The sequence below is a fragment of the Melitaea cinxia genome, chromosome 11 (genome assembly GCF_905220565.1).
Source record: "Melitaea cinxia chromosome 11, ilMelCinx1.1, whole genome shotgun sequence".
Taxonomy (NCBI): domain Eukaryota; kingdom Metazoa; phylum Arthropoda; class Insecta; order Lepidoptera; family Nymphalidae; genus Melitaea; species Melitaea cinxia.
In genome coordinates, this window is record NC_059404.1 from 2,073,454 (window position 1) to 2,088,077 (window position 14,624).

At 34.5% G+C, this 14,624-nt stretch overlaps 1 protein-coding gene across 1 annotated transcript in view; it reads right to left on the reverse strand.

The window, feature by feature from the left end:
- Positions 1-3,101: 3,101 nt before the first annotated feature.
- LOC123657718 (organic cation/carnitine transporter 7-like) overlaps positions 3,102-14,624 on the reverse strand; it is a 28,491-nt gene continuing 16,968 nt past the window's right edge. Inside the window, exons 2-10 of the mRNA XM_045593240.1 lie at positions 11,083-11,244; positions 9,293-9,455; positions 9,001-9,122; positions 7,748-7,992; positions 6,888-7,051; positions 5,981-6,107; positions 4,573-4,856; positions 3,939-4,066; positions 3,102-3,368 (exon numbers count right to left, since the gene is read on the reverse strand). Coding sequence (XP_045449196.1) covers positions 3,265-3,368; positions 3,939-4,066; positions 4,573-4,856; positions 5,981-6,107; positions 6,888-7,051; positions 7,748-7,992; positions 9,001-9,122; positions 9,293-9,455; positions 11,083-11,244 — 1,499 coding nt within the window. The 3' untranslated portion in view covers positions 3,102-3,264. The remainder of the gene's footprint in view (positions 3,369-3,938; positions 4,067-4,572; positions 4,857-5,980; positions 6,108-6,887; positions 7,052-7,747; positions 7,993-9,000; positions 9,123-9,292; positions 9,456-11,082; positions 11,245-14,624) is intronic.

The following is a 14,624-nucleotide window of genomic DNA, read 5'->3' on the forward strand; positions in this document are numbered from 1 at the left end:
AAAAATAGCCAATTAAGTTTGGATTATTTGGGATAGTTTAAAAAGCACTCGTCACATACGTCACACTCGTCACGTGACCAAATTTAAATGAGACCACATAACTACCACAAGCTTTGAATTGAAAAAAAAAATCATCATAATTGCTACTCCCTCTTAATTAATCAGTATCAGGGATAACTCAAAAAGTCGAATAAATTATAATAAATCCATTAAACCATCCAGTAAAAGAATATGAGGCAACATACAAAAAAAATTTGAATTAAGAACATTCTCGTTTTTTTAAATTAGTTAAAAATCATTTGAAACACAAGAAATAATAACTGCATATATGTATAGTTCGAAAATTTAATCAACATTATTTTTTACTTAATAAATCCTTAATATTATTTTAATCTTTAAGTAATTTTTGTTCAAAAGATAAATGCTTTATGCACACAACTGTTTTACTCCTCGTTATATGAATCTATAGAAATGAATAAAATTTGAGTGTCTGTTTGTATTATTAACAGCTTTTTGCTAAATTCATATGGCTGTATACACGGTACATATACTAAAATAACATTTTTTATAATTTTGTCTGTCTGTCCGTGAAACGGCTGGACCAATTATGGTGGGACTTTCACTGGCAGATAGCTGATGTAATAAGGAGTAACTTTGGCTACTTTTATTTCAGATTTTTTTATTTTATTTTATAACTCTGAGAACTGAACAATAATTTATTTTTTAAATTCCACGCGGACGAAGTCGCGGGCACAGCTTGTTTAAAATAAGATCTTATTGCGTACAAACATCAACTGATCAAACTTGAGCGTGCTAATCAAATTTTTTTTTTTTTTATTTTTATATTATACGTTTTCTATTGGGTAGTACAATATAAGACAGGCTCTAATTATGTGTGGTCAACATGTTTGCCATATTTTATTTCATATTTGATTTCACAGTATAACTATAAAATTTTACTAAGAATTTCTTTATAAAGTGTTAGAAAAGTTATAGTATTACTATAATGTAATGGAATGCTAGAGAAATTATATTTTTATTTTATTGGATACGCACGGACCCTTCGGCCTTTATTACAAATTTTTTTTATTTATACTGTTTTTTTATATAATTATAGCGTTATTAAACTGGCGTCCCTCCATTAAACTGCGTTATCAAAATCAACTTTATAACACGATATAAATATAAATATAAAATATCTACATAATACACATACGGTCGTCTGTTCCTAAAGTAAGCAACTTAATGTTTGTGTTATAGGTTACAGCCGACTGGTATATAGCTGCATTTTTCGATAAACATACTTATAAATAAATAATAAATACATATATAAATATATAATTAAATATTTATATTGCACTCAGACTCGGGGTGGGAATCGAACCCAAAACCCTCGGAGCAGAAAGCAGGGTCACTACAAACTGCGCCAACGGGCTAGTCAAAGACTTTAATAAAAATAATAATTATTATCTATAAAATTACCGTCGTGTGTATGTTAGAGCCGCGTCAATGACCGAGTCACCAGAATTAAGTCGGTTACTTGTAGCCTCTATACCAACGTCTTCTCAACATTTTTTCAAATTTGTCGATTTTAAAGTTAACTAACTTAACTAACTGACGCCGCGTTGGCGCAACGGTCACAGCCATGGATTGTACCTGTTGCGCTGGCGGTTGCGAGTTCGATCCCCGCACATGACAATCATTTGTACTGGCCATACAGGTGTTTGCCGTGGTCTGGGTGTGTGTGCAGTCCTTGTGGGTCTCCCCACCGTGCCTCGGAGAGCACGTTCACGACAAACATCTATATGGCCTATACAAGTGTTAGTCAGGAGCGGGGATCGAACCGCGACCGCCAGCGCAACAGTCAGTGCTGTCACTGCGCTAACACTTCGTCGTCAATTTATCCATATAAAGCCTACTTAATTCTAAATCCTGGACATAGCGTTAAAACATTTTTTAGATATAATTTACAACAATAATTGTGTTTGCTGACAAACGAAAAAATCCGACTTCAATTACATTGTTAAATAATAACAAATTAACAAAGGCACTAGTGGTCACTACGATTTATTCCCTGGGATTCCATCATCAGATCCTGGTTTCCTTATCATGGGACCCCACCCTTGGGATATCTCCTTTCCAACAAAAATGGAATTATCAAAATCAACATACATAAAAATATATATACACATATATACGGTCGAATTGAGTAACCTCCTCTTTTTTTTAAGTCGGTTAAAAATAAAACTAAATTGTTCCTTACTTATATTTACATTACATTAAGTATTTTCACAGTTACTACGTTAAGATTTATAAAATGATGTAAAACGTCTAATACTGCTTGGAAATAGGAGTGAAAATGCTATTTTCTAATATTTCTCTTGTAGGTTAGCCTTGTCCAGTGTTGGCTCGCTGAACTTGGCATGCTCCTACAATACTACCGTGCTAAGGTAAAAGGCAGTAAAGTATGAATATCGAAATCTAAGAACATTGTATTTACGCTTTTGGATTTCTATGAAATAAATACGGTATTATAATACACTAGCCGACCCGTGCCCACTTCGTTGGGCGTTAATTATTATTATATTAACCAAATAACATACTTTAAAGAACAAATTTTATAGCGCTTAAATAAATAATATGTTGCTCCAACGCCATCTATCAAAAATTGAGAAAACGTCGTCGATAGACTAAAATAAGACTAAATTGATAACGTTGAAAGACTGATAAATTGTTTTCTAATAGCAATAGATGGCGCTAGTTTATTTACCCTTTTGATATTATATTTTAAACTTTTTCTTATTTACTGAATTTTTTGTTTAATTACAATAAAATATAGCCTATGTCACTCCTGAATAGTGTAGCTTTCTGTTAGTGAAAGAATTTTCCTGATCAGATCAGTATTTGCGAAGATTACCCTCTACATACAAACAAAGTTAGAAACTTTACCTCTTTATAATATTAGTATAGATATATATATAGTACATATATAAATTAAAAATACAATTGAATTGAGAACGTCCACCTTTTTGGAAGTCGGTTAAAAAGGAATGAGTAATGGAAATCAGTAATGAAGTAAAAAATTTTAAATAGCAGCAAAATACGGTTACCGCTCTTTACCTTAACACGACAGTATAAGCGTTTATTTTTCTAATTTATGAGTTTCACACTCGCGCCTCGAACGGCTTCGTTATAAATATAAAATTATTTACATCTTGAACACATGCCACAGGAAGTTGAAGTTGAGATTCAAATTCAAGTACTTCACACCGGTTCCTGTGTTTCAGTCTTCGTTTCAACTTCCCTGGGTTTCGTGTTTCCCGGTCCCTTGTTCTTGCCGGGTACGAACAGACAGCATATTGAGCAAACTGTAATCAATTAAATAAATTATAAATATTTTTAACTGAGGTAAGTCACAGCAGGAAACTTCCTGCTCAAAATATGGAGCAGCCCGACTGGGGAAGTACCTCGTCCATACAGAAGATCACAGCTAAGCAATACTGCTTTCAAGTGGACCAGAGCTCCTGGGGGGGGGGGGGGGGGGGGGGCTATTGGTTGTAAGGGTCAGCAACGCGTTTGCGATGATTCTGGTGTTGCAGGCGTCTATAAGCTACGGTAATCGTTTGCCATCAATTGAGCCGTACGCTTGTATGCCGACTTAGTAAAAAAATAGTTTTTTCCGCCATCCTGTGTCCTGGCTGCGAGCGAATTGTCACGTATTCCCAGTTACCTTAAATGATGAATGAGGCTAACAATTTATTATAATTGACCCTTCTTTCTGCTTTGATGGTTGTGGGTTCGATATCTAAATTCTAGGTGTGATATATGTATTTATGTATATATAAGTATTTCTCGGAAAAATGTAGCTATATGAGTCTGTTGTTACCTATAACACAACAGACGACCGTGTGTCTTTTGTTATATAAAAATGATCTTACCAATAACAATGCTCGCGAAAAGGTAGAAACTGGCCCCGCAGTTGGTTGCCAGGAACAACCCCACGAGGTTGCTGCCGGTCATGGAGCCCACCCGACCCATCATCATGGACAGGCAGACAGCCATCGCCCTACCACAGGCGATAACATATAAATTAAGTAAACATAATTATTCTTTTAAAAGTATTGCATTTTAAGCCCACGCTCTTCTAATCTACGTATGTACATCTGAAACGAAATATCTAATATACATATTTGAAGGGACGAATTTAATGATCTTTATCTGATAATTTTATGTTTTTTTCAAAGTCTTCAGAAATAAAGGAGTTTCTTAATTTGATTTTTTTTATAATGTCCTAACTAACGTTTTAATTTAATGGAATTTTTAAGTATAAAATTGAAATTCATGTGACGTCACACTGGGTAGGGAAATCCGATAAATGTGACCATATGTGACAAGGATGGGTCAAGGGCCAAAAAATCGTGGAAATCGTGAGTGGGATGACCCCTAAGCAAAACCAGAGGAATCAAACGATAACAATAGGAATCAAACTTAAATCTATTCATCATGATTTTTTGTCGTTCTTCGATTCAGTATAAAAATGCACGTATAAATTTGAAGTCTCGTTTGGCTTACCTGTATTTTGTCGGGAAGAGTTCCACCGTAACCGCATTCATGAGACCAATACAAGCTCCACACATCTGAAGTACTGCGAAGAGAACTACCGCGGCTTGTTGGTTATAGGAGAGATGGGATCCAATCCCACACAACCCAGTACCCGCCAGTACTATCACCAGGATCAGTTTCTTCCCCAGGAAGTCAACGAGGAATCCCACGATGATGTACATCGAGCAGAACACCAGACCCAAGTATATGGATAGTTCGAAGGTGGTGGTGTTGATAGCGTCGTTGCAGACTATCTGTGACCAAATTATTTTCCATTTAGATGCAATCTTCTTGGTAGTTATTTTTTTTAAATTACTTTAGCTTATAGACACCTGCAACACCAAAAGCATTGCAAGCGCGTTGCCAACCCTATCCCAGATCCTCCCCAGAAGTCTGACCACCTTACTAACCACAGGAACATAATACAGCTTGAAAGCAGTTTTATTTAGCTGTGATCTTCTGCAAGGTCAAAATACTTCCCCAGTCGGACTGCTCCAGATTTTGAGCAGGATATGTTCTGCTGTGCTCTACTTTAATCAATAATTATTCTGAGATACTTGGTTCACAACGTTCTTAATTATTGTAATATCATTAAGTATATTATCTCGAAAATTCTGATTTTATCAGTCAAGCCATATTTGTAGATATCAATAGAAGTTCTACTGACACCAATACAAAATTAAGAGCAACCAAAACAACGTGCAAGCGAAAAATTCGTAAGAGATACACTCGTCGAACCAAATACTAATATTATAAAGCTGAACAGTTTGTTTGTTTGTTTGAAGGCAGTAATCAGGAACTACTGGTCTGAATTGAAAAATTCTTTATGTGTAATAGTTTATTCACCGAGGCAGGCTATAGGTTATAATTATAATATATCAGTATATTTTTTCCTCATAATTAATGTGTATATGTAGCATAGCTAGCAGTATTATAAAACAGACGCGAATATTCTGAGCACGCAGTTACATTTGTGTTCTAGATCATCTAGATATTAGTCCTATCATTTCAGCCTATCGCAGTCCACTGTTGGACATAGGCTGCCACAAGCTCGCGCCAAAAACGGCGTGAACTCATGTGTTTTGCCTATAGTCACCACGCTGGGCAAGCGGGTTGGTGACCAATCAATTAGTCGTATAAAATAATCCAATATATGCGAGTTCCTCAAGACTTTTTTGAAGTGAAACTTCTTTGGAATCGTTGTGATTTGAAATTCAATGAAACGGCAAATACGTTACGATAAAGAAAGAAACATGGCGCTTAAGACCTTATTCAAGAGACCGTGATCATCGTCGACAGAACAAATTGCAACGCCTTTCAGAAGTGAATGCACACACACACACACACACACAAACACACATATTTTTTATATAAATACCTCAGTGCTATTTTCGGATGCTTGGACATTAACCGCGTCCATCACATCACAGATCCTGGTCTCATTTCCTTCGTGGCTGATGATAGCGTTCAAGATAGTCGGAGACCAGATATAGAAGCCGTTTGTCCTGGGAATATGAATATTTGAGTTAGAATTTCGTGGTCATAAAAATGTCACAAATGGGATTTTAGCTCAGAGGCTGTGAGCGTTTAATATGTTGATAAAAATGGCTATCTTGACGAGATCTTATCTACAAAAATCATTATTACATTTCTCTTGAAGTTGGTAGCTTCAATTTTCTTTTGAAATTATCATCCTGTTTTAATATTTATATTTCATATCAACAATCAACATTATATGTTACAATTGTTCTAGTGTAGTGGAACGTGTAACGTTTGGGCGCACACACCACCGGTTTGCGGGTTCGATTCCCGCTCGGGATGGATATTAGTATTTGTACAAATATTTCTTTCCAGTTCTGGTGTCTGTCCTTACGTCTCTCCACCGGTCCCGGATGTTATCATAGCCAGGTGTCTCAGGTGTATCAGATGAATTAAGCTCTGGTACTTCTTCGACTTGGAGAAAGAGGTCTTTGCCCAGCAGTGGGATGATACGCACAGAATCGTTATAATATTGGACAATTTTCGTTCTATAATTAAAAGTGCAATTATTTACTTCTACTAATTGACTTAATCTAAGCATTCATTGCTAGATTTTTACGTACCTGATTACACATAGTTGGATGAAATGAATTGAGAAAGGATATTACGCTTGCAATGCTTTTGGTGTTCCAGACGTCTATAAGCTACGGTAATCGCTAACCATCAGGTGAGTCGTACGCTGATTTGCCAACTTAGTTGTACAAAAGAGGGCTATTTTGACCATGTTTATCAAGTTTTGAACTCACGTGGCAAATATTCCGAATTGCACGAAGCACGTGAGGCAGGTCCACGGAAGGAGCGGCGGCTTAAACAGCGGCGTTGTTTGTTCTTTCATCGAAGTAAGTATCGCAGCGATACCCGTGCTCTTTTTAGTTTCAGAAGCGTGCGTCTCGGGTATTAAAGATTTTACCTGAAATATAGACGATATTTGTACTTTTTACAGACCACTTTTCGTTTAATGAAATCAATAATACTAATAAATGTCTATAATATACTTAAAAATCAGCGTCTTCGGTGCGACAAAGTCAGCCCTGCGGTCACCAACCCGCCTGCCCAGTGTGATGACTATGGGCAACACACACGAGTTCACGCCATTTTTGGCGCGAACTTGTGGAGGCTTAGTCCAGCAATGGACTGCGATAGGCTGATGTGTATACTTAAAGACTATATAAGTATTTGACTAGTCCGTTGAAGCATTTCGTAGTTGTCCTGCTTTCTACTCCGCAGGTTGCGGGTTCAATTCCCACCTGAGACTGGGTGTAATATTTGCATTTATATATTATACTAGCTGATCCCGCAAACGTTGCTTTGCCATATATGTTATTAACCCACTTAATCCCCCCCCCCCCCCTTATAACTTAGGCGTATGAAAAATAGATGTTGGCCGATTCTCAGACCTACCCGATATGCCCCCAAATTTTATTAAAATCGGTCGAGCCGTTTCGGAGGAGTTCAATGTTTAACACCATGACACGAGAATTTTATATATTAGATATGTATTATTTCTATGTATATTTATCAAAAAAATAGCTATAACAGTAACGGCTGTTACATATAACACAAGCATTCAGTTGCTTACCATATGATTCAACAAAAAAATACTTACTGGATATGTATCTTCAGGCAATCTCCTATTGATAGCGTACATTCTCCTCAGAACAACCAAACATTCTTCTAACTTTCCAGATGCACAAAGAAACTTTGGACTCTCCGGAGCCAATAATAAAAATACGGTACCGATGATGAAAGGCAGGGTGGAAGTCACTATCATCAGCCTCCACGGACGGTAGTTGATATTCAGGAAGTCGATTGGATAGGAAAATTCCAGTGGAAAAACTAACCACGATATTGCTGAAATGTTAAAAATTGTATATTACGTAACGTAGAACTGAGGTAGGGCTAGCAGGAAATATTCTGGTCAAAATCTGGAGCTGGTCGACTGGGGAAGTACCTCGAACTTACAGAAGATAACAATAGTAATAATTCTTTCAAGTAGTGTTGTGTTCCTGTGGTGAGTAATATGATCAGAGCTCCTGGGAGGGGTCAGGGTAGGATCGGCAACGCGCTAGCGATGTTTTTGGTGTTACAGACGTCTATAAGCTACGATAATCGCTTGCCATCAAGGAAACCATATGTTTCATTGCGGACCTAGTTATATAAAAAAATGGACAATTTATTTTTCAACAAAAGCCTTCGAATAACGTTATACACGTAACGCCTCAATGACAGAATTCATATACAAATTGAAAATTCCTCGGATTATTACAACTAAATTTTAGGCATTGTCTGTTTCTAAGAGAATGCCAATAATAAATGTTTTATAATACCACTAGTGACCCGCCCCGGCTTTGCACGCTTGCAAAAACTATCAATGTTCCTCTACTAAATTATGCATGTATTATACATATAAATCTGTCTCTGGAATTACTCTATTTACTAAAGAAAACCGCATTAAATCCGTTGCGTAGTTTTAAAGATCTAAACATACATACGGCGGCAAGCGGCTTTATTTTATACTATGTAATGATTATCGAAATTTGCATTTTAAAATATTAAAAAGTTTTTAGATTTACTAAATGAAAAATAAACATAATTCTGATAATCTTGCCTCACACATCTCATGACCACATGACCCGACAGATATCCCGTGTTGCGAACTATCGAATGTGTGAAGTTTAAATAATAATTTTGTTTTCTGAAAGTTTCAAATTTTCTGCACTATTTTCTTTACTTTTATTTTACATTCCGAAAGAACCATCTACTACATAGACTTAGACTTTAAATTATCCGAATCGGTCCAGCTGTTATCATTAACCATCTATTTAGCAATTAATTTGTATTCATGTAGATAATACTTACCAGGTAACACGACGGTCCCGATGCCCACGAATGATGAACCAAACGTGACAATCTTGTCACGATGACGAAGATTTGTGAACTCGCCCAAAAACGTGTACACCACCGCCGATGGACCAGACATACTACAGAAATAAACAAATAAAAAATGTTTAATAACGCCTACTTATTTATTTATTGATAATATACCGAATTGGGATCCTCCTCCTTTTTTGAAGTCAGTTAAATAAAGGATGCTAATACTGGTTAGTACGTGAAAAAGTACGTGATGGGATTACTAATAAATTATACTTACAATATTGCCGAAATGAAGGATAACACAGCAAATGAGTAGATCTCAGGCGCAAAACTTGCCAAAGCCGAGAAGACGGCTGAGATAATCATCGAGAACAGCATCACGAAGCGTCGACCTCGCGTGTCAGCGAGCCAGCCCCAGAAGTACGATGTTAGGACTATAGCTGGAAATATAATAATATATGTCTCATAGGAATCAGGAAGTCTTTTAAGCATAACTTTAAAATAGAAAATGGTGACTAAACAATCCAATAAAATCGTTAGTATATTTTACTAGTTAAATATAGTAAGAATCGGGCGAAGTTAAATAAAAATCTTCTTGATTAGGACAAACAATATCTAAGGGATACACTATGGAACAGCTATTGGGTTAAAAGTAATAAGAGTGCGTTGTACGATATAAGAAAATCAATTTTTGAAAAATGTAATTACCAAGTTGACAATAGAAGAGATGAAATAGTTTTAAATATATTAAGAATAGGTCACTGTAACGTCACACACACATCTTATCACTAAAATCCCGCAGAATAAATATAAAACATTTATTAATTGATTGTCCAATGTTTAACTCAGAAAGAAGTAATATTAATCTTTCTAAGACATTAAAAGAGAAATACTGTAATTTTTTTAAGATTAACTATGTATTCTATTTTAATTTAATACCGCTAAAATACTGTTAATACCTTGTAGTCGCTAACGACCCTAGATATTTAAAACGACTTTAAACAAATAAATAAATAAATAAAAACTCGTTATCTTATAAACATATATCTGAACAGTTCGACACTTTGGCATAGCGGTCACAGGTCTTACCGTCGTTGTATTGTACGTGTTTCCAAACTCCCGGACAGGAGATAATCATCAAATAAATAATCATATAAATATTATTTCATTACAATGAAATGATTTTTTCGGATTTTATCGCGGTGTAAAGTATCCAAAACGTTGGGCATCTAAGAAACTTAATAAAATATATTATCTATACTAATATTATAAAGAGGTAAAGTTTCTTTGTTTATATGTAGGGTATAATCTTCGCAAATACTGATCCGATCATGAAAATTCTTTCACTAACAGAAAGCTACACTATTCAGGAGTGACAACAGCTATATTTTATTGTAATTGAACAAAAAATTCAGTAAATAAGAAAAAGATTAAAATATAATATAAAAATGGTAAATAAACTAGCGTCATCTATCGCCACTTAGAAAACAATTTATTAGTCTTTCGACGTTATTAATGTAGTCTTATTTTAGTCTATTGACGGCGTTTTCTCAATTTTTGATAGATAGCGTAAGAGCAACATATTATTTATTTAAGTGCTATAGAATTTGTTCTTTAAAGTATGTTATTTGGTTCTGTAATTTAAAATAATAAATACACGGGAGCAACATATTATTTATTTAAGCGCTATAAAATTTGTTCTTTAAAGTATGTTATTTGGTTAATATAATAATAATTAACGCCCAACGAAGTGGGCACGGGTCAGCTAGTAAGCGATAAAGTCCGAAAAAGCTGTTTCATTGTAATGAGTGAAATTCGCGTGAACATTAGAAAATATTATTTCAATTATATTTCTATCATGCAATTTATAGGGTAGGTACTCAATCTTAAGAGGATTTTGGCCAAGAGAAGTAGTGTTGTGTTCCTGTAGTAAGAGGAATAGTTAGAGGTCCTCAGGAGAGTTGGAGGTAGGGTCAAAAATGCGCTAGTAACGCATCCTGGTGTTTTATCTGTCTATAAGCCTTGCAAAAATTGTACTATACAGAGTTGGATACAGTGAAAACTAACCTATGAAAGGTATAGCAGAAATCCACCCTCTCTGTGTCAGACTGAGGTCCAGGTCACACTGCGCAGCTGGTAGCACGTAGCCCATGACCATACTCTGCATGATTACACCCATCAGGATGAAACCACTCAGCAGCATCTGAACTATGTTGTACACGCCGAATCCTGAATAAAACTTAAGATTATTAATTCATGATAAAAGACAAGTTATTAATATCTACACATAGCTCAAAATATGGGTTTTGTATGTGACACCTTTCAGTTTTTCTTTTAAGGAGTTTACTCCTCAGTATTTTTTTCAGCGTAGTCTAAATCTGAGACATCCTTTTAACTGACATAAAAAACAGGACATTCTCAATTCGACTGTTTTTTTTAAATATTAGAGTTCCTATAGCATTCGTTTAGCAATGAACCCAAAAAACGATCTAATTCCTTAATATTTTATCGCAGTATTGCAATAACATGCATAATAATTTACGACTGATAACACATTATATCAAAACAATTGTGGAAATTTTACAACTAATTACACATACTCGTATTTTGCTCATTCTAAGCCTAAATGATAATATATTTATTAGTTGTTTTGATACAGAATCTTATCACTACTATAAATATTGTAAAGCTAAAGAAAATGTTTATTTGAACATACTAATCTTAGGATTTATCAGTTTGCTTTTGTGGGTTGTTTTTGCGTTAGTAACGCTTTATTTGAGAAGGTATAAGGGGACAACTATTAATTACGTGAGCTATTTTTCGATCAGTTTAGACCCCTCCCCCCTAGGTGAGATTTGCTTGGACCCCGCCTCCCCTTACGTGAGATTGACGCTGATGATTATAGAGATTGACGGGAAATAATAAACTGTTCAAGTATACTATATATAGCTAATTTATTTAAACTAAATAAAATTCAAAGCAAAAACTAAATGATTTTAACAGCCATGAGATTTATTTTAGCGGGCAAAATGAAAACTCAAAATATTTTTTTAATCTGTAATATTTTATATATTTTTTTGAAGTTGATTTGAGATTTTCGATTATCCCCCCTCGGTTTGAATGAGATTTCGTGAGATTTCATTGGACCCCTCCTCCTTCATTTTGAGCTCACGTAATTAATGAATGTCCCCTAAGACACTAATAGTCATAGAAGAAGAACAGTAGAAATAAACACAGTTCAGTTCAATTAAATTTTAAAGTATGATTTCTATTAGTTGTTCAAAATGCCAATGTGACATGATTGGAGAAGGTATTAGAGAGATTGAGCGGTTGATGATATAATAGTTTTAGTTTAATACTTCCCATCTAAAATATAAAAATTTTATTGTTACATTTTAAACGCAGTAACTAATGCTATGTTTAATTGAGGTAACTCTGCCCGAGCAGGAATATCCTGCTCAAAATCTGGAGCATCCTGAATCTGGAGCATCCAAAATCTGGAGCATCCAGAATTATAACCCTCCTTTTGGCTTGGGTAAAAATATCCACGTGTTATTTTAGTCGTACACGTGTGGAACTACATTTTTATATTTAAACAAGTAGTAGTTTAGTAGAGACTTATAAAGCATAACTCGTTTTAATTCCGTAATTAAGTCGCTTTATATATATTATAAATATTAAAGACTTAACAAGTCTTGGGTTTTTCTTTGAGACGAAGTATCCGGACAATGACTTGAACAGAAAAAATGTAACTTAAAAATGTTATTAAAATTATCTTTCCCAAAAAAAAAACAACAATAGAATAATAATTATTAAGTCGGTTTTAAAAGCACAATAATGTATTATGTTAATGTGAAGAGATTACTCGATTTGGTAAACAGACTCTTTTTAAAAAAACCCAAAAAGAAATAAAATAGTTAATATTTTAAATATGTTGACACAAATAGATAGGTACTGATACAGTGTTATAACCCTATAAATGAAATCTCTTAAAGGACAAGTAGGCCCCATTACGACATAACATAGATGTAGCATCTGCCAAGATGATTAAATAATCATGCATGTCTATGTTATTCTTTCAATATATGCAAGATTTTTCCACATTGTTTTATCCATCTCGTTTGCTGAGGATACTTAGTAGCATCTGACATTAAAGTCCGTGTTTGATAATACATTTATAAGCATCAGTAAAGATTTTTAAATTGAAAGTGAAAACTCATTATATATTGCTTTATATAATTCTGTAAGTAAATAAATCAGTTAGAGAGCCATTCTGATGTTTGAATGGTCTTGGCGCGTATGATTTTTATTTGTTTTAAGGGTTTTCAATCTTTGACTCAAGATTTTTATCCTCGTATGTGAAGTTAAGTGTTTTTCACTTATTATACTAGCTGCCCGGACAGACTTTGTTTTGTTAATAGTTAATATTATTATTTTTTTTGTATTAAAATCTTCCGTGGGTCTTAGAGAACACGCAAAAAATAAATTAACCGAATTGGTCGAGCCATTCTCGAGTTATGCGCTTAGCAACATTCATTTTTATTTTATATAGATTAAACATGTGACATACATTTAATAGGAAGAATAAGTCAATGTTTTTTTGCTCGAGGGATGAAGAGAGACCTACAGCTGTAACACTTATTTTATACTAGCTGTGCTCGCGACTTCGTCCGCGTGGAATAGTGACTTTACATGTTCAACGTGATTCTTTGAATTGGCATAACTTTTTTATTTATGAACCGATCGAAGTGAAACAAACAGTAAATTTTAAGCTAGGCTTGCCACAATATATTAGTAAAAATCACATCATAATCGGATAAACCGTTTCTGAGACTAGCGCGTATAAACGCACAAACAGAAAAACAGACAAAAATTCTGGCAATCATTATTTTGGGTGCTGTTTGCGTTGATAAAGGTTCCAATCATATATTTTTTGTCATATATCTGAAATGTACAGACCCGTTAGATTTTTATTATATGTATTGATTTTTTATGTCACCCAGACCAGAAATAATTTGTTCCTTTTATTATTCATTGTCATACATTTTCTAATAAAATTGTTAAAACTTGTTTTGTTTTGTTTATACAGTATTTTAATTTACATCGCAACAACAATCTCTTCTTGTTGAATTTGCAATAAAGATACACCTATTAGTTTTATTTGCAGTGGAGTAAGGAAAGTTATGATATCTTGGGAAGTTCCTGCACTAATGAATGAAGAATTACGTCGTCACGATAGCGATGTTTTAATTTTATTTTTCTGTTATTTTCCGTGTATTTCTGTAGTTATCTGATTATTTTAATGGAGTGCATTTAATCTAGATAAGAATACTTACAGATATAGTAATAGGCAATATAAGATACGTAGTTCTTGTTCAGTAAGTACATCTATACTAATAAATGAATAGCCAGTTTTTTTTTCGTTCGGTTACATTGCGAAAACTACTGAACCGATCGGAATAATACTTATACCATAAGATGCAGCGTGTTTCGGAGAAATTTTTACAATATGTTGGTGATTACTTATAGTGTAATAAAATATGGAAGAACAGAGGTCGCTAGTATATACTAAAATGATGTACTTCTAACCCGTGGCATTGCGTGGGGAG